Source organism: Salvia hispanica, chromosome 1 (genome assembly GCF_029641045.1).
Source record: "Salvia hispanica isolate PSC_SH4W2 chromosome 1, Shi_PSC_v1, whole genome shotgun sequence".
Classification (NCBI taxonomy): domain Eukaryota; kingdom Viridiplantae; phylum Streptophyta; class Magnoliopsida; order Lamiales; family Lamiaceae; genus Salvia; species Salvia hispanica.
Window position 1 is genome coordinate 59190243 of NC_142692.1, and position 25130 is coordinate 59215372.

The 25130-nt window shown below is 34.9% G+C and overlaps 2 protein-coding genes, 2 non-coding genes and 1 pseudogene across 7 annotated transcripts; all 5 read left to right on the top strand.

Moving 5' to 3' along the window:
* The first annotated feature begins 1397 nt into the window (after window positions 1-1397).
* Window positions 1398-9603, top strand: LOC125222796 (Zn-dependent exopeptidases superfamily protein). 2 transcript variants are annotated; one of them, XM_048125608.2, is made up of 21 exons: window positions 1398-1720; window positions 2453-2538; window positions 2703-2804; window positions 3282-3388; window positions 3461-3561; window positions 4049-4136; window positions 4280-4368; window positions 4765-4904; window positions 5007-5172; window positions 5289-5424; window positions 5533-5629; window positions 5841-5970; window positions 6391-6450; window positions 6583-6701; window positions 6870-6994; window positions 7238-7462; window positions 8066-8226; window positions 8685-8848; window positions 8947-9029; window positions 9113-9198; window positions 9304-9603. In XM_048125608.2, the coding sequence occupies exons 1-21, from the start codon at window positions 1505-1507 to the stop codon at window positions 9445-9447; spliced, it is 2625 nt and encodes an 874-aa protein (XP_047981565.1). In that variant the 5' UTR covers window positions 1398-1504; the 3' UTR covers window positions 9448-9603. The 2 variants fall into 2 exon arrangements, with proteins under 2 accessions (XP_047981565.1, XP_047981567.1); XM_048125610.2 differs by lacking the exon at window positions 2453-2538 and having other exon boundaries at window positions 1581-1720.
* A 2253-nt stretch (window positions 9604-11856) lies between these two features.
* On the top strand, window positions 11857-13997 carry LOC125217855 (large ribosomal subunit protein uL22y). Its single transcript, XM_048119417.2, has 7 exons — window positions 11857-11983; window positions 12069-12105; window positions 12197-12237; window positions 13160-13390; window positions 13468-13570; window positions 13653-13720; window positions 13834-13997. The coding sequence occupies exons 1-7, from the start codon at window positions 11981-11983 to the stop codon at window positions 13873-13875; spliced, it is 525 nt and encodes a 174-aa protein (XP_047975374.1). The 5' UTR covers window positions 11857-11980; the 3' UTR covers window positions 13876-13997.
* Window positions 12626-12759, top strand: LOC125185793 (small nucleolar RNA snoR74). Its single transcript, XR_007170290.1, has one exon. It is a non-coding gene; the product is annotated as a small nucleolar RNA snoR74 (small nucleolar RNA).
* LOC125185792 (small nucleolar RNA snoR74) lies at window positions 12845-12976 on the top strand. Its single transcript, XR_007170289.1, has one exon. It is a non-coding gene; the product is annotated as a small nucleolar RNA snoR74 (small nucleolar RNA).
* A 7266-nt stretch (window positions 13998-21263) lies between the features above and the next one.
* Window positions 21264-23176, top strand: LOC148934221 (signal peptidase complex subunit 1 pseudogene; annotated as a pseudogene). Of its 2 annotated transcripts, none has more exons than XR_016130348.1 (2): window positions 21264-21479; window positions 22711-23176. The product of XR_016130348.1 is annotated as a signal peptidase complex subunit 1 pseudogene, transcript variant X2 (transcript). The 2 variants fall into 2 exon arrangements; XR_016130347.1 differs by having other exon boundaries at window positions 21286-21454.
* The last annotated feature ends 1954 nt before the right edge of the window (window positions 23177-25130 follow it).

A 25130-nucleotide genomic window follows, 5' to 3' on the forward strand; every position in this document is an offset into this window, starting at 1 on the left:
TAGAATTAGTTGTCAAATGACAAATAGGGTTTACCCATCAGGGTCAGATCATCTGTTGTGGTTAAACAAATAGCACCCCATGCTGTACTGCAAAACACAGAATTTTTCCAGTGAAACGGCTGCAAACATTTAATACTCAATTCATCCCACTGCGCCCCTACCCCTACCCCCTACCCCTACCCCAGGTTTTCTATTAATCCATTTAAGTTTTGTTTGCTTATATACTTAAAGATGTGTGCTACTAAATTTTTTAATTCTTTATTAGAATTTTTTTGTTATACAGTATTTTATATATAAATGTTTTGTTTTTAATTTTTTTTTTAGTTATAAGTCATTTTGATGTTTAAATTAGATTTTGTTATTAAAGATATAAAAAATGTTCCATAAAAAAATATAAAAAGAAAAAATAAGTGTATGTTGTGGTTTAGCATAAATTTACTTATTTTTCTTAATATTTTTATTCTTTTTTATGGTATACTTTTATTTGTTTGTTTAGTAAAAAACACCTTAAATTTAATTATCAAAATAAGAAAATTAATGTGGCTAGCCAAAAAGTTACTTCTATTGAAACTCAATCATAGTAGAGTCAATTTATAAAAATAATTAATAAATACGAAATATTAAGAAAATGATTACACAAAGGATTCAATGTCATTTTTAGTGTAACAATAGTAAAAAGTTAATGTGAATGAATTCAATAACATAAATGAATTAGTTTAAATAGTTCATGCCAAGTTTCCTGCCAAAAGAATAAAATTAAGTGGAGATAAGATGAATTGTTTATCTATTTACTGTGGGAGATGAAATGAATATATCAAATGTTTGCTGCATCCAAGCAAAATGTACATGGATTCATAGAAAACGTTGGGGTAGAGGGGTAGAGGGGGTAGGGGCGTGGGTAATGGGATGAATTGAATATTAAATGTTTGCTGCTGTTTTATTAGAAAAATTCTAGGGTGCTGTGATTTTAACAACAGCAGAGGATCCTATCCTTACCCATCATGCCTTCCTAACAAATTTTGGATCAACCTTATCAAATTGTGGGCTTATCGTGTTAAAATTTTTGTGATAATAATCCTAATTCTCTAAATTTAGCAGACCATATCCCTAGTTATTTCTCACACGAAGCAATGTGAAGTTCGCGATCATCATACTCAACTTGTGTTTCAAAAAATTTATTCAACTTACATAATTTCATATAGTTCGAGTGTCAATTAACAAAAAGCCGGTAACTAGTACTGATCAACTTAAACAATGATAATTAGTTTACAATAAATTGGAGTATTTAAACTTAAAGATGTGATGATGACGTAATGTTACGAGCACAATTATTTGCAAATAGTTGGGCCACAGTGGGTCGAAAAGTACATAAAAGTAATTACAGAATATTTTTTTTTGCGAAAGAGTAATTGTTCCGGAAGCAACAAATCAGCGGTTTGACCCAAAAAACTCTTCACTACAACTGCTTAAACCTCTCTCAGCTCCGGCAATCGGCGCCGAAACGATGTCGTTTGTGAGGCTGAGCGCCGGCGACGTCGCTGGATTCAAAGTCCTATTCACGCTGATGATTCTGTACGGAGTGTCATCTTACTTCGCTTACTCCGCCATCCACATGAAGTTCGTCGCGCCTCTCGCCGCCGACGCACCGCTCGATCGGTTTTCCGAGGCCAGAGCGATTGAGCACGTGCGCGTGCTGGCCGAGGAAATCGGCGGCCGCCAGGTTAGCTTTGTTGAGCTTCCAGTGGATTGTTAACGGTCTCTGTTTTTCTAATTTGTTGTTTGAAAATTTTGAAAATTGGTTTATTCATGGAGCACGGACTGAATGAAAGGTCACTAGTGTGATTCGGTTACAGTTTTAATCGTTGGTCGTGTTTAGTCGAATTCGATGCTGCTGTTGGATTTACTGGTTTGTGAAATAGTCATATAGTTAAGTAATTTATGAGATTGGCCGCCGCGAACTTGGAGTAGTGGATTGTTTACGTTCTCTATTTCTTAAATACTACTCCTATATTGGATCTGTATTTCTGAAAATATGTAAATTATTTTATTCCTGGAGCATTACTTTACAGTATTAGTTGTTGATTGAGTTTAGTGGAATTCGATGCTGCTGTAGGCTCAACTGGTTTAGGATATGGTTAAGTATGTGTTTAGGAGATTGAGGGCGAATTAGATTTGTTGAGCTTCAAGCGGATAGTTAACTTTCTCATTTTCTTTTTTTTTTTTAACAGTTTATTAATTTTTGATCATATTTAATCTAAGTTAATGCTGCTGAAAGCTTTACTTGCTATCTTTTGCTTTTTTGGGTGGGGTGGGGTTGGGGATGGGGGATGGGAGCTCTCTGAAGACACAAGCTAACTAAAGATTCATGTGTGTGATTTAACTTATTTTATAGTTTGCTTGTCAATATATAACATATGGAACTGTTTGATTGTATAATGATTGCCTAATGTAGGTGGGAACTCCAGGCCTGCAACAGGCAGCAGAGTATATTAAGAAGCAGTTAGAACTGTTAAAAGAACGAGCTGGCTCAAATATTAGGTTGAGATATATGTATATATATCAAATTTTACAATACAAACATTTCCATATATTTAATACATATATGTCACGTTTCATCTTTCTTTCTGCATATGTAGTAGGAAAACTTTAAGAAATTTGGTGCCTATATTAACTGCAAGAGTTTGTGTTTTTTTTTTTTGCAGGATAGAGATAGAAGAAACAGTTGTTAATGGGTCCTTCAATATGATGTTTCTAGGAAATAGTTTATCACTAACTTACAGAAATCATACAAATATTGCAATGAGGTACTTCTCGTAGTTTATTTGTATTTTCTATGACTTTTTGATAGATCTCGGTTAAATATTGAACTGCAGAATCATAATTTGTGGATTAAGTGGAGAGAATATTCAGTTAACTCTTTCACAGCAGTATCAGAAATGCTGCTGTGTTGAGATTCTAATGATATTTGAGACACTATATATAAACATGTAAACTGATAATTGAATGCTCAAGTACTATTCAAATTGAGTATGATGATATCTGTAGTTTGTACTTGTATCCACAAAGTATTCAAACCAAATTACACTCTTACTCATATATTTATTTGAAGAAATTTGATCACATTGAATAAAAACATGGGATTAAGTTACAACTCTAATCTCACTGAGGCTAATAAAGGAATGATTTCTGTTTGTGTGCTGTTAGGATATGATGTATTTGGGAATATGTTCTTTGATTATTAAATATCTTGGAAATTGAACATCACTTGGATCACTTTACAGGATTTCATCAGTTGATTCTCAGGAAAGTGATCCGTCAGTTTTATTGAACGGTCATTTTGATACTCCGCCTGGTTCTCCTGGAGCTGGAGACTGTGGCTCATGTGTAGGTGGGTTGTAGCATAAAATAATTTTTAGATGATACTTGCAGTTTTGGCTTAAATTTCATTTGTTTTTCACAGCATCACTGCTTGAATTAGCAAGGCTGGGTATTGATTCTGGATGGACACCTCCTCGACCAATAATATTCTTATTCAATGGCGCTGAAGAATTATTTATGCTGGTGAGAGTTCAGATTTTAACAATATCTGATACTTTTCCTTGTACTTTCAACTTTGACAATTTGGTGGTTTGGGAATTCTAGTACAATTACTAGGTATTTTATTGTAACTGACATAGCCATTATTCATTTTAAGGGGAAGTTATATAATGGTTGAGCACATAATTACATATTTAAGAGCTTCATTTTTCATTGAATTGTTATACTAATATCTATTCATTAATATCTTAAAGGAAGTGAACTAAAAACATATATTGGCCTTTTGTTTATTATTTTGGGCAACATGACATACTTATGCGATAAAAAAAAGAGTAACTGTTTCCCTTTCAATCTTATCTCCAATTAATTAAGGCATGCATAAACTCGATGCAGTAAATGCTAATTTGCTTGTGCTTTCTGGGTCAGAAGTACATTTATGGGATCTTGACGCATAAATCACAAATTGTGAGTTCAACCATAATCATGACGCATAGCTGGTTTTACATTTCAGGGTTCACATGGGTTCATGACAACACATAGATGGCGTGATACAATTGGAGCCTTTATCGACATTGAGGCGTCTGGGACAGGAGGCTTTGGTATCATTCTTTTTTGCTCTTCTTCTGGATTCAAAATAAGAATTTTCTGAAGTATCATGCCTACAAATTCTTTCCTTTCATGCCATTATATCTTTTCATGGGCTAGTATCTTTGTTGATATGTTTATATTTCTCAATGAACAGATTTAGTATGCCAGTCTGGACCGGGATCTTGGCCTTCATCTGTTTATGCTCAGTCAGCTATATATCCCATGGCAAATAGTGCAGCTCAGGTTTTACTTTTCTTCTTCATTTATCATTAGAAGGCTTTAATATGACCTAGTTATTTTCTCTAAAAGATTAAAGATGATTGCTGCTTATAATTTTTATTTTTATGGGTGGATGATATTTGTAATTGAAGATAGAAAGCACTCAAGCAGAGATATAAACTGTCTCCTTTACCATGTGGAGATATGTTTGGTCTTGATTGCACTCATGTATGGCATTCTGAATTTGCCATGCATTTTGTCTTGGTGGCCGTAACACATAGAGTTTAGTTTTATTGGCCCACTAGCATCTCTCAGTTTCGCTCTGTAGCTCATCTCCTTAGACTAAATTTTATTTATTCAGCTGTAATTAAATAATTTTTCTCATCATTGTAATTGATAACTTTTTTAATGGACTCGCAGGATGTTTTTGGTGCTGTTCCTGGTGACACAGACTACAGAATGTTCGCCACTGATTACGGTGACATTCCTGGCTTGGATATTATCTTCTTGCTTGGGGGTTATTATTACCACACCTCATATGATACAGTGGATAGACTATTGTATGCATCAATTGGTATTTTGGTGGAGATTACCGATTTTGGTTTTGTAACATTACTTTTTTTTTAATCTGCCTAAATTGCATATCTTTTTCTGTTGATTAGACCAGGAAGCATGCAAGCACGTGGGGACAATCTGTTTAGTTTAATGAAAGCTTTCGCCAATTCTTCTAACTTATTAACTGCCCAAGAAAGAAAGTCCTTGAGAGATTCTACCAGCCAACCCAAGGGTGGAAGACCTATTTATTTTGATTACTTTGCACGCTTCTTGGTATGCTACAATCTATTTCAGTGAATTATTTGGCCTGTATATTTTTAGTCAAATGAGAATATCTACTGGAAAAACAAATTCAAGGGCTTTGTTCTTGATGAATGAATCTTATGCAGGTCCTCTACTCAAGAAGGCAAGCGCTGGTATACCACACTATTCCGTTTGCTATATTCTTGCTTATGCCCCTGTTATTGCGCTTGCCAACTGGGAGTTTATACACTTCTTTTAATTCCTACTGTGACTTTCTAAAAGGTAATAATGTGAATGATATATGTTCTTGTCCTTTAGTCTCACTGTCCTGTTAAATTTCTATTACTTTTTGAGTTTTTTTCTATAGATTATTCACTTACAACTATGCAGGATTATTATGCCATGCCTGTGGGATCACATTCGCCATACTTCTCCCCATCTCTTTATCTATCCTGCGGTTACTATTTTCTGGACATTCCATGAACTGGTATGTGTTTGCTTTTTAATTTTGCTTTCTCTGATGGTTCTCACTAAGACAATATGTTAACCTATATTTCTTTTATATATTCTGAATTGTTGCTCTTTCAGTATTAGGAGGAAAAAACATGATATTGTTTCTTTCTCTATCAGCTATTATGTTTAGTTTCATTGTTGTGAGGAATGCTAATTTTTCCTTGCATTCTTTTGGCCTTTTGTAGGTTTGCTAATCCAGTTTTGGCATTTCTAATGTTTGTACCATGCTCAATTGTCGGTCTTTTGGCTCCCACAATTATTTGGAGAGAAATTCCTCTCTCTCAAGATGTTATGACTCTTGCATTATCAAGGGAGGTGTGTGCTTTTGATTACAGTTTTATTTTCATCTTGGGGGACGAATAATTGTTTCCTTCTGGTATACTGTTCTATAAACTTTAGAGATGATTCTGTCTTGTATCCTTCCTGGTTATGACCTACGCTGATCCAAATCTATAGGATATAACCTTCCTTACAAGTTTCTCTTTTGCAACCAATGGAATGAGCTATAAGACCTAATAAGTTGTCTGAGTAGTTTTCAAGTATATATTTAAGTGCTTAAGGAATTCCCTAATCTTCTCAATTCAACACTTGTCTCTGAAAAGGAAAATGTTGGCTTGGGCCTTACACTAGATTTTCCACTAAATCTTACTTACTTGACCAATGTATATAATCATGTTAATTTGTTTGAATTCTTGATGTTGAATTGTAGAAATTTAACTTTCCTATATTTTGCAGGAATTGGCTGATGAAGCAAGGTTTTGGGGAGCATTTGGATTCTATAACCTATTGACTTTGGTGGGTGAAACTGTTCCTTGTCTTGCTCAGTTTTGGATTATGTATATGGTTGGATTGATGGTGCAGATTGTTATTCTATCCTAACAGCATTAGTTTCTGATGACTTACGTTGCTCATGAATTCTGAAAACAGGCAAGCCTTGCATCAGGGTTGAGTGGGGGTTTTATCACTTTCTTTTTATCAGTTTCTATGCTTCCATCTTGGATCTTTTATCGCCTATCAATCAAGACATTTGGTCATCAATCTCTCAGGTGCTAGTGTAAACAACTCTTTGTTCTATTCTACATTCTTTTTGTCATTGTATTATTGACATACTTAATGTACTGTTATTTAGTGTTTCATGGTCTAGTTTCTTATCCATGATAACTTTCTATCGGCCACCATATCAGTATATTTCACCAAGATGTTCTGTCTGTCAGGTCAGCAGCATCATATGTGATCCCTTTGGTACCTTGCATAATGTATTCCGTATACTTTGGTGGATTTCTTGCTGTATTTGTCATCGAAAAAATGGGCATGACAGGCTCTCATCCACCTCCTTATGGTTGGTATACAGCTTTTGTACTTCGAAGACTTGAAAATCAAGAGTCTTGTAATGTATTGTACCTTTTTGGATCCTTGAGTGGGTTGGGTTTTATTGAGGGAGCATTATGTTGCAATTTATACTGATATATCCTTTGCATTCATGATTGCAATCCTTACATAATTAACCTTGAAATTCCCAAAACCCATGTACGATTTTAAATGATTACCAGTAATCCTCTCACACATTACCAATTAATTGCAGGATATTTTGTTCCTGATGCAATAGTTGCGGCTGTAGTTGGATTAGTAACAGGTTGGTGTCTTGGCCCTTGTATACCTGTTGTGGGGAAATGGTTGGCAAAACCACGAATCATCCAAGTTTTGCTGCATGGAAGTGTTATTGCGATGGCTTTATCATCACAATTCTTTCCATATAGCAATGATGCACCAAAAAGGGTTGTTTTTCAGCATACAGTTCAGACAATAGGTACATTTGGATCAACACATGTTCTTTTATTAACTTCATATACTTTCATCACTTCGGACATCTACTTATTATTATCAGACGCATGATTTGGTCTTAAGTTATTATCAGTCGCATCAAAGTTTTATATATGTGCACACTGTACAGCTAATAAGCTCTCTGCCCATCATGTGAAAGCCAGCTGATTCAGATAGAAATTCTGATAAATTCATGAAGATTGTGTAAAATTTCTTGAAATATGAGCATATTTAGTTGATGCTAATGTATTATTGGACTATGTGTCTGGTCACTGACTGAAGAATGGGAAACCTGTAGACAAAAGTGAAAATAGCTACTCATAATTATGGAGGAATGATAGTGTACACAATCTTGTGCACCTCCATGAGTGCCTAGTGTATAATGTATTGGATGTCATCTTTCAAAATAAATATATGCTAGGTGCTCAGGGATGTCGCCATGATGGGCGTGTAGGCTAACATTCCCATTCCCATTCCCATTCCCATTCCCATTCCCCTTTTCAAGTGGTTAATTATTGGCTGCTCTCTGCAACAACTCTACTTCTACGCAATATGACATCAAATTTGTGACTGCTATTCTCTTTGACAGATGCAGATCAAGTATTGGAAGTTAGTTTTGATTTCGCCGTAGTTGACTCCAATTCCCTGATGTTTGTTTTCCATCATGCTCCTGACGTGGTAAAGGAACTGTATGGGGACAAAGAATTAAGTTTTGACACAGTCCCTGAATCAAATACTCAGAGATGGACGGTAATATATTAGACGTTTACGTCTTTTTGACCCCAGTGAATTGTCATGATGTTTTATGAAGATATTTACAGGAATAAGAAAATGATTCACACTTGATGAGTTTCCATGACAGGAGTAGGTCCTTTCCTGTATGAATCTTTTGGTTGTTGAATTTTTGTTATTACTATCATGGTTTTGACCTCATTGAAACATACACTACCGTTTGCTTTACATATCCATACTTCGTTGGGCCATACAAGTTACACATTCAGCATCAATTAAGCATTAGGCTCATACTGCTTTCCAGCCTTAAGCCTTGCACAGTGCTGCCACCTTAGGGGAACAGTAATAAGTAATGGTTGATTATCTTCGTTGCATATTATTGACATAGAATAGCCAAAAAAGTGACATGATACTTTACTGTCCCAATATACCTAGTTTCCTCAGTAGTGTATAAATCCAAATTCTCTTTTTTACAGGGAATTTTACCCATTAATGCTTTGTTCTCGAGAAGCCTGAAGTTTCCCACAACGACTGCAGAAATAATGAAAGAATACTCAAACTTTCCACTCTTGACTTCTCAAATATCCCCTAGCATCTCCACCAAGGGATCTCGAAGAGTCAACTTGGAGTTTTCGTTAGGGTATTCTTTCTAGAATCCTCCGCTGATATGAATTCAATAGAGCCGTTTGTTGGATGTCTTGCTTCCTGGAATCTTCTTAAGTTTACTCCCTCGTGCAGTTCCTTGAAGGAGGTGTGGGTTGCAGTGCTCAACATTACAGGACCCTTGTCAAATTGGTCATTTGCAGATAATATTGTTCCAGGTTGATTTGAATTCCTTTGTCCAATCCCAACCCAACTTCATTTTACACTGTCGTGAGCTAAAATATTTTCGAACTTTTGACAGCTCCCCTTAGAATTGGCAATGGGCCACCATCATATGCTTGCAGACTGAGCGGCACAGGCCATGAGAACTGGACATTTTGGTTGGAGGTAATCATCTCACTACCATTATTCATTTCAAAGTGCAGCCTTGGAATAGCTGCTACTCAAGTTTAGACAAATTTTAACTTAGTTTCTAAATCCGCCCTGCTGCAGGCCAACACGTCAGAACCTTTGAGGATCGATGTCGCTGTGTTGGACCTGCATTTAACCGAGCAAACCAAGAAATTGAAAGGCCTTTTTCCAAGTTGGATGGATGTGACTGCCTTCACAAGCTTCTTGTCTTCCTATACCTTCTAACTCGGTTCTTCTTCAGCTAATTTCTCACACCGCACACAAAATAACTACTCTGTGTATATCAATTACTTGGGTAGTCTCTCTTTTACGTACTCTTACAAGTACTATTTTTCTAGTGGTCGTAATTGATTGTTTGAATAAAACATTTTTTTTGGTTCAGCTGGTTAAAACCTATGTTTTCGGCAGTATTATCTAAGGGGTAATAGCAGCTAATATTATCAATTTATGGCACTTTTTACATAGAAGGTGTACGTTGAAATGTGGCGAAAGTCATCCAAATATGCAAAGAGAACCTATTCGGAGTCGATGATCAACAAAATTTTCAAATTAGTCTTTGCCTTGTCAAAGATACACGTTCCGGCTTCGTTCCGCCGCTCTAACAGATAAATCGTTGTATTTTCAAGTGACAATGTATGTAACAATTATACGTCCAATAATTTAAAAAAGTACATTTTGTGGAATTTTAATTTCATTGCGTTTTTAATTGCCAATAAAATGTTATTTTATCTATCAATCATCAGCTTTAATTATGTTTGAAATTAACGGGTAAAATCGGAAAATGCCATGAGTTAGTAAATAGTAATATTAAAGTTATAAGTACTAGTTTAACAAGTGTGCTCAGCACGGATAATAAAATAATATAAATAATTATGTATGCAACAATAATCTAGTCTTAAACAAAAAAAATTATATTAAGAAATTAGCAGTTTGACAAATAATATAAGACACTATATAACATTGTTTGTATAATAATAAATTTAAAATTGAACTAAAGCCAATATATTACTTAGTTTTCAAATTTACTATTATCTTTTGAAATCAAGCAACACTATAAAGAAATTGTTAAATATATTCAATAGTAATCACATGAAAGCAATTCAAAAAAGTATTACATTCCACCACAAGCGGTTCAAAAGAAAAGACGAGTGACATACCAACCATTGAAAATTACTTTTATGATCGAGAACGATGATCTTCCTTTTTTGATATTGATCTTTCTACATGAAAAATCAACAAAATATATAAATACCTAATCCATGCTGCAAACCATGTTTTAGTTATTGAAAAAGAAAAGATGATCATATGAATTCCCATGCAAAATCAACATCAACGAAATTCGGTGACAGATAAACATGTTAATTTAAAAAAAAAGAAAAGAAAAAAAGAAGAAGAGAATGCTTAAAAGTGATATGAGCTTGTTTTCAGTTCTTTTTTCAGTTCTCATTTTCTCTATGCCCTTAAATAAGGGAGGATGGTGCAAGGAAAAATGAAGAGATGACCACAAATACCTTGGGACTATTGGTTACAAAAATTTATCACCAATATTACGGTTAATTAATGGTTTGCATCCCAAAAGATTTTTTATTGATGGTTTTACCTTCGATCTTCTTTTGAAGTTTTTTACACGGTCATTTGATATTATTAATTGTATTAGTGTTAATATAATTTATAGTAATTTTAATATGGCAAATAAGTGGAGGATGGTGTGACAGGAAAATAAAGAAATGGCCCCATATATATATCAAAGATAACTAACTATTTGCATCACAAAAAACTTTAATCTATGATTGTTTATTTAATCTAATTTTAAGGTTTTTTACATGCATATATTTATCAAAGTCCTTTGCAATTAATTTTATTATAATATTTATAATGACCTTTTTGTTATTTTCCTATAAACTCCTCTTTTATATATGTATTTATATTTATATTTATATTTATATTTATATTTATATTTATTTATTGATAGATTAGATGTATAGATTATATATGTAATGGAATGCCACATAAGAATATTTTTTAATGATTAAATGAACATAAATTTAAAGATGGTGCCGATAGGAAAATTTCACAAAACTTCACAATTTGTTTAATTAAGTATTTTTTAATTTAACAAGGCAAAATAAAAGTTATCCAAGTTAGTCATATTATAAATAGTACTACTCCACTATTATCGTTAATAATTAGTAAGCAACCCATACATTTATAAAGCCATATATGGGAGTACTAACACAACAAATGTTGTTGTGCCTAAAACACATAAATTAATGATTGAAACGCAAATAAATTATTTTCTTCTCTTTTTGTAAACTATTTTTATTCTTACTGTAATATAAACTAAGATAAAAAAATTTAATATGAATTTTATTATAAAATACCAAATCAATCACAATATGAAAAAACGGTGTTTGGAGGATTTAAATTAGATGAAAAAACTTATAGAAACAATTCAAATTAATCTACACGCAGAATTCATAAATGCTAATTCAATGGCGTTGTACTCAAAACACATAAAAATAAACAAAATGAAAATAATCAGACTGACCCCATATAAATTTGTGTTTCATTAATTAATTAATTTCTGTGTTTTAAATGGTAGTTGGTAGCCCAATAGCAAAAGAGCCACAAATTAAGCTCCGCTAGCCCAGCCCATTACCCTTTCATAGCTAGGGTTGCGTTTTACTATAAAATCTTGCACCCTTCTCTTTTTCTTCCTCCACTTCCATCTTCCGCTCGAGATCCCGCCGTAGCAACAATGGTATCGTCTGCCTCATTTCAATTTATCCAATTCCAGTTGTGTTCTAGTATTGTTCATCGATTTCTGACCTGCTGATGAACTACAGGTCAAGTACTCGAGAGAGCCGGATAACATCACTAAATGTAGGCTTATGTTGTTTTATGATGATTTATTCAGCTCTGTTTCTTCTCTCTACTTGTTTGTGATTTTGCTATGGTTGTATTTTTGTTTCAGCATGCAAAGCTAGGGGATCCGATCTCCGAGTTCATTTCAAGGTAAATTTATCTATATTATTGTGTTTGTTATTCTGAATTAATTGGTTGTCTTTGTTCATTTTTTCTTATATATATATTTCATTTTCCTTATAAAGAAATAAAATCGTATGTTATTTGAATACTGGATTGTGAAAGATTAGGGTTCACCGAAAAAATTGATTTTAGATACATAAATTGTTTCTGAGTTGATTATGTGCAACCAAATTTCTCATAATTTTTAGGTAGACACCAAAAATTAGAACCATTCTAGATTGTATTTAGTTAATTGCAATGTGCATATATATTTTGATGAGTTCGAGTTATTTGAAAATCACGTCTCTTCAATGCTTGAAATAGTTTCTTAATAACTGGGTTTTCTAGGACATTAATAGTGTCAGCCAACCTGATGATAAAAGCAGGGATCTATTGCCATTTGTGAATTTATCTCTCGTAAACACCAGGGATAGAAGTTGTGCAATGTTATATGGTGAACCACTTGACATTTTCTTATGATTTGATGGTTCAGTAAACAATGCTACATCCATAATTCTTTCATTTGCTTAGTTTAAGTATTTCATTGTGGTGTGTGGGGCTTGAGCTTTTTAACTGGTATATGTTCATCCTGATGTAAAAAGCAGTGACCTGTTGCCATTTGTGAATAGGCCTCTCGTTAACTTCAGGTATATAAGTTGTGCAATGTTATTGGGTGAACCACTTGATATTTCTATGATTTGATGGTTCAGTAAACAATGCTACATATAATAATTGAAATAAAATTGACCGAGTTATGTGTTCTTGCTAGTTATTGTGTTTTAGGATTCTGTATTGCATACCTAATTGCCTTGTTATCCTGTTTCTAATGCAAAATTGAATTGTATTTTTCTGTCATGTTGTCTTGAGATTAATCATGAACTAACTAAGTTTCTTAATTTTATGCTTCCAGAACACTAGAGAAACAGCGCATGCCATCAGAAAGCTACCTCTGGTGAAGGCCAAGAGATACTTGGAAGATGTGCTTGCCCACAAACAGGCCATTCCCTTCACTCGTTTCTGTGGTGGTGTTGGGCGAACTGCTCAGGCCAAGAACAGACACTCTAATGGTCAGGGTCGCTGGCCCGTGAAATCTGCCAAGTTTATCTTGGATTTACTTAAGAATGCTGAAAGCAATGCTGAGGTACACATGCTTCTCCTTAGTTACACGATGTTATGCAATATTCTATTTCCCATGTCTAATGATTTATTTATAAACAGGTGAAAGGTTTGGATGTGGATGCACTATTCATTTCTCACATTCAGGTTAACCAGGCTCAGAAACAAAGGCGTCGCACATACCGCGCCCATGGAAGGATTAACCGTATGTTTGCATATCATTCTTATCTTTTTCCTTTCTTAAAGGTAACTATGTGGATATCCTAATATGACCTCATTATTCTCAGCCTACATGTCCTCTCCATGCCATATTGAGTTGATTCTGTCAGAGAAGGAAGAATCTGTGAAAAAGGAGGTAACAATCTTATCTTTAATTCAAGCACCAATTAGCTAATGTAATATGTATTGTGTAATTCCTATATTAGATTAAGTCCTGACCCAATAATGGTATTTCTTGTCAATTCACAGGCTGAGTCGCAGTTGGCAACTAGCAAACCTAGGAAGGCTTGAGCTCTCACTTTATTATAGTTTTGAAACTTAATTTTTTGGCTACTTTGTTTCGAACCAAGTTTTGTTAATCGACCTATGATTTGGATTGTCGAGATTAATGAGCGTTTTTGTTTGTTTGGTTATGGGTTATGGATCCTAAATAGTAGGAATTCTTCTTGAATTGCATCGTTTCACTAATTCATGCATTAGACTATCTTTAACTAAAATCTAAATATGAATAGGTAATTAGCTCATCATTAACTAAAATCTAAATTTGAATAGGTAATTAGCTCTTTTAGAGCATTTTCAACCTTTACATTAAATTCCAACTCGTTTGTACAAAAAGTTATGCAGGATATTAAAATATTTTGTATCTCATCTAATCTATCATTGACACAAATTAGTTATTTTCTCTTCATATAAACATCCATTTTATATAGACATGATTACTTTTGCTTTAAACCAAACATTTGTAGTTTTAACTATGTTTGCAGCCCTTATTAAAATTATCAGAATTTGAGAAATGAATGTGATGGATTTGTGCAGTTCTCCTAAGTACGTGCGCAAATTTATAGTATCATTAAGTATATGGTAGAATGGAGTAGTAAACATGCGAAATGACTGGTCAAATTATCTAGATTTTTCATATTTCGAAGCCCGTCCACAAAAAATAGAGCGCATTGACCTAGGAGCGTAGCTAAGATTTCATTTGAGAAGGAACAAAAATATAGTATAGAGGAAAATATTATGTAGTTGATTGAGGAGGGGCATTTAGTGTGGTTGGGTGTATAATTCAAAATCTATATGGAAATGTATAAGGTTTGAAAGGGGTGAAGTGGGGCAATTGCCCCAGCTGCTATTAGGCTGGCTCCGCCCCTGCATTGACCATTTTTTGGCCGTCTACAAAAAATAGAGCACATTTATTTATGGAAAGTTTTTCAACAAATAATAATCCTACACATCATTCCACTAATACTACGCCTCATTTACTTTTTCTCCTTCTCTTACCTTTTTCCATATCTTTTACTTTAACAATTCTAGATTAAAACACCAATTGCTCTATTTTTTTTGGATAGAGGGTGTAGTTAGTAATGTGATGGAATAGATACGCTGTAATAAAATGATTTCTACGTCCTTGATGGATTCAAGGGTAATAATGTTAGCTCAATTAATTTTGATACGTGATTATTCTGAACTCAGGTATTTAATTTTGAGTTCCAAACTCCAAATTTTGGTATGCCAATCAAAATTTTTCAGTCTATATTGCAGTCATGTGAAATTTTATTATACTTTTACGAGACAAGATTACAAAATGCTAAAGCAGATGTTAGTGTAGTATTTTGCTGAATTTACCATTTTTTATTAATAATCTCATTTGCAGAATTTAAGTTAGTATTTTGGAAAGACATCGTTTAAACCAAAAAATTTTAACACTCCTTCCGTCCCGCGCTACTCACACTTTTCTACTTCGGTCCGCCCCTAACTATTCGCATTATTTCAATTTTAAGTAAGAATTAAAGTATTTTATTAAAATATTAAAATTAAATAAAATATTCCTTTATTATATTTAAAATACTAATTTAATTACTCTTATTAGTCATAACTATATTTGTGCAAGTAACATGAAACAAATGTAATACTACTACACAATAATTCCGAGAGTCTAAATTGTGAATGGTCATATGCAGTGGCGGACGCAGGATTTCGACTCTGGGGGTCCAAAGTACTATTCCCTCAGTTCCATAGTAGTGCAGTCATTTTGTCATTTTGGTACGTTCCATAGTAGTAGAGTCATTTATCTTTTTAGTAAAAGTCACATATTTTTTCTCACTTACTGTACTTTCTCTTACTTTATTCTCTCTTCATCTTTCAACCTTTTTCATTTCGTACTATATTATTCGTTTATTTAACTCATTCAACACAATCTTTTTTAATCTTCGTGCTGGAAAAAAATACATCCACTACTATTGAACGAAGTGAGTATTAACAGTGAGTATTAAAAGGATGATGACAATAACTACTTGTACGTATAATCCTTAAAAGTAGTTGAAAAATGGAAAGTGTTAATACAATAAAAAAATTATTGCATAGTGTGTACTCCCTCCGTCCCCGATTAATAGTCACACTTTTCCATTTCGGCCCGTCTCCAATTAAGAGTCACACTTCATTTTTACCATAAATGGAAGTAGTCTCACATTCCACTAACTCACTTCACTCACATTTTATTATAATAAAACCAATATAAAAAAGTGGGTCCTACATTCCACTAACTTTTTTAACCAACTTTTTTTTTACATTTCTTAAAACCCGTGTCCGGTCAAAGTGTGACTCTTAATCGGGGACGGAGGTTATATAATTTAAAATTAATAGCTTGTCTATTTGAAGAAAAAGGTAGAGTTGACAAAATTAAAATAAAAGCTAATGGGAAACATAGTGAAAAAACTATGGTCCTAACAAGTTTCGACCCTAAAAATCTATAGTTGAAGGCTGAATTCTCAGCCACTTGCACTAATACATGAATATTAGTTTTGTGTGAACCTAAAATATATATAGTAAAATATATAAAAGTTGGGGGTTTCATGGGACCCCCATGGCACTGCATATGTCCGCCTCTGGTCATATGGCGTTTGAGCTGCTAATAACAAATAGCGAAGATTTAAAGTTTAATCGTCAATGATCAAATTATGAAATTCTGTAAAATTGATTAAATTGGTGAACTTTTGTTGAAAAAGGGTATTATGTAAAATTGATTAAATTATGTGTATGCATGAGCCTTCTGTTGGGCATTCACTACAAAGTCTTTTGTATCGTTCTTTTTCTAGTATACGAACCACTTGCATTTGTTGTAAGCACCACGACATTTGGCCCTCATTTTTTCTTTTTCATTCTTGGCCATATACACTGGACGCCTACTCATCACTCCGTATTGCCTTAATGCCTCGAACACCGACTCTTTATCAGGAAAGAGATCACCAATAAACCAATCTGGGCATACATTATTAGTCAATTGGAAAACTCGGTGAGCTGTTTTCCTCTGACCACCCTTTTTCCCGACCACTTCTTTTTCTTATCTGAACTTTCGATGTTCCTTAGTTCCGCAGTCGGCGAATCGTTTAGTGGACCACTTGAGTTCCGATGTTCAGTTAGCACTTCTCTTGCTTCGACAACAGGGATACACTTGCGTTTTTTAATTGGTGCGCATTCGTCTCTTATTGATCCTCTTTCTCCCGCTCTTATAGATTCACTACTCGCTCCAAGAGTTGGCGGACCTCCGTCGGTCGAAGAACCTGCAGCACCACGTGCAATCAAACTTTCAAAGAAAGTTGAGAAGAGTTGTTCATCACGACACATATGCGCCAAAGATATGAATTGGTCAAGGTTGTCGTCCTCCTCATCATAGTTGGCCTCATCACGTAACGGGCATTCATCATCGTCCATTTCCATACCAGCCATATACTCCTCATTCTCACCAGCAGGCTCTCTAACTTCTCTTTCAACCTGCACAAACAAATAGGCATGTGTAAAAATTTCAACCAAGGCATCATGAATAAGTATTATATCAAAACGAGAACCAAGGGATTCAATTATATCAGAACAAGGACTTGGTAGTGTTACCTCTTCATGACCAGGGTATACAGCAGAACCATCATTTGTGCACTCAGTTTGACTCTGTTAAAACAAAACCAAAACAATGACTAATTAAACATCAACCAAATTTTTTTATCAAATTGACAACTATATGTGAAGACAACTTTAATGTAGTCCATGTAGTACCTCCATTGCCATAGTGCAATCCATAAATTCATTAGCATCCGTTGGTTGATTACCATCGTCATGTAGTACTCCACTTTCATTCTAATTAAACAACAACCAAAGCAATTTTACCAACTTAACAACTAACTTCACTGTACATGGAGCATACAGTGGAATAGATATTATCAAGTACTACCTCCTTTGGTGCGGGGCAACAAGTATTGGAACCGTCGATTGGGATGTTGCCAAGTATCCCCTCATGAAAGTTTAAAATGTCAAGCTGCATAGCAAACATAAACTTAAACATAAAAAACATTTCCTCAATCATATATTTAACACATAGATACAAATATCACACACAAGAGCATATAGAATCTTATTCGTACATATTATTCGCCTCATTTTCATATAGATGACACTAATCTCATGATTAATTACATAGTATATTTCATGTACCAGCATTACAACGTATACCTATATCTTACTATTTATATTTTGGTTATAATTATATAACTAACGCTTTACAGTAACTAGTCTCCCTTAGAAAATTAATTCACCTTATTACTCATACCTTATTCCAGATCATATTCATGATAAAAAAAAATCTAAACAAATGGATTTGCTATATAAAATTATAAGTTAGTCATTCTTATCAAATTTTAAAGATGCACCAGTTGATCATAATTAGTTCTAATAATTTTTACATTGTGCACTTTATCAAGTCTAAAATATGAATTTAAATCAAACTAATAATATTCACAATATTTGGCTCAACCTAAATAAAGTTCTCGGTCATTTCTAATCTTCAATACCACTTCTATTTTAATATATTTTCATATTATAAACATCATATTTCTAACTAATATTTTCCTATACTTTCGTTTCTTGATTGATCTTGGAATCATGACATATTAACTTTGAATCTAATAATCAAAACATCATATTCAACATTCAATGATAACATATTAACCAATAATTCAAAGATAATACTCACACATACTTCTTTCTAGGGATGTCAATGTAGCCCGCAACCCGTGGACCGGCCTGAATAGCCCGCCAAATTTATAAGGTTAGGGCTGAAAATTTCTAGCCCGATAAAATTACAGCCCGATTAGCCTGCACCCGATTAGCCCGCAACCCGTTAGGGCCAGACCCGAAAACCCGATGGGCTGGCCCGAAAACCCGATAAAATTTCTATTGTTCTATTTGTTTGACTCTAATTCGACACTTCATTTATTATTTTATGATATAAATTACTAAAAAAATAACTTTCAATTTTATATATTAAATATATAAATGGAGTATTAAATTTTTATTAACATAATAATAGATATATTAATTAGAAACTTCAAATTCACTAAAAAATATATTTAAATTTCTAAAACATGCTTTAAAATTTCTTGATGTTTATGTTTTGTTTCGCATAAATCTCAAATATTAGTATATGATGTTGTTTATGTTTGAGTTTAAGCATATATCTCAAATATATCATAATAAAATATTTTACATTTTATAAATATAACTAATTTTCACCATTATTTATTGGATTGATCGCATGTTAATTTTATAGATAGCAACCCGATCAGCCCGCTTGGCTAGCCCGAATCCCGAGCTTCTAGGGTCAGGGCTGAACTTTTATAACCCGAAGAAAATCACAACCCGATTAGCCCGCACCCGATTGACCCGCAACCCGAATAGGGTTGGCCCGAAACCCGGTGGGCTGGCCCGGTTGACATCCCTACTTCTTTCCTATCAATATTTTAAGAAAAAAATCCAATATATAACTAACTCAACATGTTGTAGATTTTTAATATATCACTATTTTTATCATAGTGTCGTTCACTATAAACCTCTCTTTTTTTGCTTTCTTAATTGCAATAACAATTTTTCTAGGACCATTTTCGGGCGTTAAAATAGCATTACCATGTCAATATCAGCGAAGAAGTCCATGAAGTCCGCTTCTTCCAATTACTCATCATCTATAGGCGCCTTGCCTCTATCTCTTCTAACCGCTGCTGCATTTGGCATTTCATCTGGAATTGCGATGTCATCCAAATTAGGAATTTATTCACAACTGGGATTTCAATGCCATCCTAACAACATGAAAGATACACATGTTGAAAAATTAATATCATTATACATACCCAAGTATGATTTAATTTAATTAACACACCCACATTTATTACCTCTTCCAACACCACAGGTTGGCCTGCATGCACAACATCTTCAGCTTGAACAGAACACTCCATAGCAACACCACCATCCTCCGTAGCACCCACTGCCTCTATAATGTCACCCCCTACATCTGCCCCATGATCTGAAACACCAGTAACCTCATTCAACCTCCCCATCAAATTTTCACCCAACAACCCATCCTGTTCTAGACTCCTCCTCAGCCTCTTGTCTTCCTCGAGGCTGTTTTGGAGGTACTCTTCGAATTCAGGATCAGGTTCGTACCAACACAACATCTTCAGCTCGGCATTACACATCGGTTGCCGTTTGGGGTTTGGTTTCGGTTTAGGGGCTTCCTCTATCTCTTCAATAACTACTCCACTGTTGGGCAGCCGTTTAAACTTCTCCAAAATTGTAAATTCATCTGCCATCAACTTCACCACGACCTCTACATGGCTGATCTCTATGCTATAAACGTGAATCTCCTTCCACTTACTGCCTAACAACGAAAGGAAACGATCCATATGCTTTTCATCATACAGTGGGTGTTTAGGCTCACCGTGTTTTAGGCCGGCTAACTCGTCATTTTTTTCAGGGTCACAGTAGTACCACTCGCAAATGTAATTCTGCTGGTAACCCAACGCGACCATAATCGACGATAGCTCAAAAAGGTTGAACAGCTGTGTCGCATTTGTCGATATAATTCAATATCCCACCAACGTACATCCCGCTGTGGAATACACCACCGTGATGCATATTGATGGTAAAAAGAGCATCACTTCCTGTAAAAAAAAAAAACAAAAACCTTCAAATTCACTATTTCCTACTTTAAAATGGATACAAACCCTACGTTTTCACGATTTCCTAAAATGATGAAATACGAAAAATGAGCATGTAAAGGTCGAGAATCATACCATATTCGTCGTAAGGGTTGAAGGTGGTTAGCTTTGCCTGACGGAGAACCCAAACTTCGTCCTCTAGGATAATCGTCTCCGGAAGCCTTGACGAAGACGCCTCTCCTCTTCGGCCATCGCCACCACCGCCGCCGCCGTCGTAGGTCGCTCCTTTCCGGGGAGCTCCACGATTGCGTCCCATTTTGTGTGCGTGCGAGAGATAGAGAGAGACTGAAACCCTTGTGTCTTCGTGCGAGAGAGAGCGAAGTGGTGAGAGTAAGAGTGAGGGGCGAGAGAGTGAGAGTGTACTAGGATCGAAGCTTATTCTTATTTTAGGAGGGAATGAAAACCTCTTTGCAAGGTAACTTTTTGAATTCCACCCCAAAATATAATATCAAATTATCCCCCTGGACACACTACCCAAAAGCCTGCCATGTAGTCAATATCCCAATTAATGCGACATGAAAAATAATGATGAAATATTGGAAAGATTGAAACATCCTCAGTGGCATTTTCCGAAAAAAAAAAAAGGGAGTGAAGGGCATGAAAGACCGTAAAAACTGAAAAATGACTTCAAATGATATTATGCCCATGCATAGAAGTGTTTGAGGCATTTTTTGAAACATAGGTACCTCCAGAGTTCGATCCACAATACATAGAGTTAATTTTGTAGTTCACTCAGAGTAAAAAAAGGGCGATAATATGAAATCCATCAATACCGAAATCTGCAGCTGGTTCAAGAGTCAAAATCGTGTCTTTACTCTACAACCGTCATTTCTCCGGTGAGCATTGTCTTCGATTCGAATCGTATGCGAATTTGCTTTACTTGTTCTATCGCCATCTTTATACTTATCCCGATGATGAATTCTAGGTTTTCTTGTTGGATCCTTTAGAATTGGGATTCTTAAATACTCCAATTAAGTTGCGGAAATAGATCAGTTTCTGAAACGTGATATCGTGTTTCTGTGGGTTTAAATTGATGGAATGCTGAGACATTTAGTGTTCATTTGCTTACCTTTTTTTACTTTTTAAATTTCTTATATCTTAATGAGTATTGATTGCCTGCAAATTTTGGCAGGAAGGTTGATTGAATGAATTTCCTGAAAAATGCTTTGATATTCCCTACATATTGTAGTTGCTCATGGTTTTCGGATGTTTCCTGCTCTAGTGGTGGACTGAAATTGGAAGATGAATGCTTGATTTAGTTAATAATAGGATTTGAATGATGTGTTCTGATTTAATTTTGTGAATATAATTTCCTTGGTATAAAAATGATGTTGTTTTTGTTTTCTACTGTTTGAGAATGGCTGATGCTGGGGAAATCAGAATATGTTTTTTCATTATCTACTCATTGAATCTTTATGTTTGGAATTAATACTTTGCTTAGTGTTTCTAGCCTACAACAATTTGCAGTTATGCTTTTCCAACCAACATCTATGAATTACTAGAGGCTTGAGTTTGGCAGCTTGGTTGATGCAATTTAGTCTTATCTATGCACAGCAAAAATTTTACTGCTCTATCACTTGTAGTCTTCTTTTCAGATGGCTCCTCATGTCCATTGAACACTGCAAACTGCAGAATTTGAATGTTTAATAATTGATATATCTAATCTTCATTGGCATCTTTTGTACCGTAGCATATTACAGTATATCTTGGAAAACAGACTGTGTTAGTTAGTCTGCTGTGAATTTGGGCTGGTTAGCAATGTTTTGGTTATGAAGGATAAAATGGCCTTCTTATTTCAGCCAATGTCTAATATGGAATTCGATATCTTGTTGAAAGTTGGACTTTTATTTAATTATTACTCTAGAAACTCGATCATATATCTCAAATTCATGAAGAACTTCAACTCTCAGTGCGGAAGTGAATATTCAGTGATCTTTTAGACAGCAGGCTACTCTTAAGTCGTTGGAAATCATGCACTGTCCATCCCGTGTGCTATTCATGTCGATTCCTGCATTAGACTCTTACAGTTCTCGCATTAATGAATCTTGGCATGTTAAGGTAATTAACTTGTGTATCATTGACCGGTCTGCAGATGGATTGGCAAGGACAGAAGCTAGCAGAGCACCTGATGCAGCTGTTGTTGGTATGTTTTGCAGTGGTGGCATTCATCACAGGCTATGTGCTGGGGTCATTTCAGATGATGACGTTGATCTATGCAGCCGGGGTGGTGTTGACATCTCTGCTTGTCGTTCCCAATTGGCCGTTCTTCAATCGTCACTCCCTCAATTGGTTAGACCCAAGTGAGGTGGAGAAGCATCCGAAGCCACATCCTGCTATTTCTGGCCCGAAGAAGAAGACATCAAAGAAGTAGGTTCTCAATTAGTACATTCAGTTTGTTCCATGGTGAAGGCTATTACTCATTTCCGTGCATTATTGCTTCAAAAGAATATTTTCGTTGTTGTAGTTGTAGAATCATACAAATTACAATTATAAACCATATGTACCGAAGACATATCTTGTTCAAGAGTTAGAATATACTTATTTCATCATTTGACTAATACGTTAGTACTCTTGGGATTATTGAACATATGCTCTCAATTGAACATTTTGGTGGGGTGAGAGTGTTAAAATGCTAACATAGTTATGCTGGATACATACTTTGAAATCTGTAGTAATTCATCTTGATGCAGCAAATCTCCCATGACACAAACTCCACGGATGTGATTTCTTGCACTCAATCTTGCTGTATTGTTTTGTTGAGTTTTTCGATGATGTGGGAGTATTGCCGTCAACCTCCGATGGCTATTCTTACTAGTCTTTCCCACAAGGTGCTGTTGTTTCCATCAAATTTGAAGCTTAGTGTAACATTGTTGGTATTGAACTGAGATGATATCTCACAGATGATTATTTGGTTTGGCCTTTTCCTCAGTATTTGCTGGGAGAATGATGAAATCTTCTGGGCCTATCCTGATGCCACATTGGACCTATATATTGTTTTCAATATTGGTTGATGTATTTCACAATATTTACATGCATATTTAACAGACTTGATTTACATTGAAGTTGATAAAGATGGGGGGAACGGTTTCTTATGTATTTCTTATTCAAAAGACATACATAGGTACATCATTATATAGGACTAACAATATCTATACAAGGTAAACCTAATTTACATTAATTTCATCTCTCCTGTTCTTGGTAAAGATAATGATTGCATATCATCCTCCTAATATGTTGAGATCTTCCTTCCAACACTCCCCTTCAAGTTAAGTAACAGGGTTACCGATACTCCACTCAACACTTCTCGAAAGGATTTCGAGTTCATGGCCTTCGTCATAATATCATCCAGTTGATCTTCCGACTTGACATATGGCATTTCAACTATCTTGGCTTCAATGTTCTCCTTAATAAAATGTTGATACTTCCACATGTTTGGTTCGATCATGTTGAACTGGGTTCTTTGATATACTAATAGCTGCCTTGTTATCACAAAAAAGTCTACACGATCGAGATGGACACATATCCAACTCTCTCATAAGCTTTCTCAGCCACAACAACTCAGTCAGTCCACTCTTAATTCCACGAAACTCTGCTTCTGCACTACAGAGTGCCACCACCTTTTGTTTCTTGCTTCTTCAAGCCACGAGATTGCCGCCTACAAAGGTAAAATATCCTGCAGTCGACTTCTTGTCATTTGGATTCCTTGCCCAGTCAGCCTAGTGAATCGATGTATCTCTAAGTGCCAGTGTTTCTCAAATAATAATCCATGTTCGGATGCCCCTTTCAAATACCGAATGATGCTCAGAGTAGCTTCCCAGTGTTCCTCTTGAGGGGCATGCATGAACTGACTTACTACTCCCACAACATAGACAATATCTGGCTTAGTATGAGCTAAGTAAATCAATTTCCCGACTAATCTTTGATATTTTCCTTTGTCTGTCGGCTTCCCATTTTCATTTATCCGCAATCCATGATTTTGAACCATTGGAGTGTCTGCTGGCTTGCAAGCTAGCATCCCAACCTCAGCCAGAAGATCTAGTACATACGTCCTCTTATTTATGAAAATTCCCTTCTTCGATCTCAACACTTCTATTCCCAAAAAATATTTGAGAAGCCTTAAGTCCTTCATTTCGAATTCACTAAACAGATTTTTCCTTAGCTCGACCATTTCTTCTTCGTCCCAAGTGATAATTATATCATCCACATATATAATTACCACATGATTTTAATCCATACTATGTCTTCTTCAGTTGACAAACTTCCCCATCTTGAAATTCCGCAGTGAACCCAGGAGGAGGTTCCATATAGACATACAATGGCGGACGCAGGATTTTGACGTTGGGGAGTTCCAATTTATTGGTAACAATTATAGGATATATTTTTTATGCTAGCATAGCCGAAAATTGCGAGAAAAAATGAGTAATGGAATAGAAATAATTAAATAATACGAAAACTCGAAATGTATATATTTTTAATGGATTGTAATTAGTTATGAATAAATTTTGTAATAAA

Bases quoted from the DNA above. Each gene is read 5' to 3' on its own strand.
- LOC125217855 (XM_048119417.2), top strand. The intron at 12,106-12,196 runs GTAGGCTTATGT...TTTTTGTTTCAG, and splicing joins GCCGGATAACATCACTAAAT to CATGCAAAGCTAGGGGATCC. The intron at 13,571-13,652 runs GTATGTTTGCAT...CATTATTCTCAG, and splicing joins CGCCCATGGAAGGATTAACC to CCTACATGTCCTCTCCATGC.
- LOC125222796 (XM_048125608.2), top strand. From the start codon at position 1,505: ATGTCGTTTGTGAGGCTGAGCGCCGGCGACGTCGCTGGATTCAAAGTC. The intron at 3,562-4,048 runs GTGAGAGTTCAG...TTTACATTTCAG, and splicing joins CTGAAGAATTATTTATGCTG to GGTTCACATGGGTTCATGAC. The intron at 5,971-6,390 runs GTGTGTGCTTTT...TATATTTTGCAG, and splicing joins CTCTTGCATTATCAAGGGAG to GAATTGGCTGATGAAGCAAG.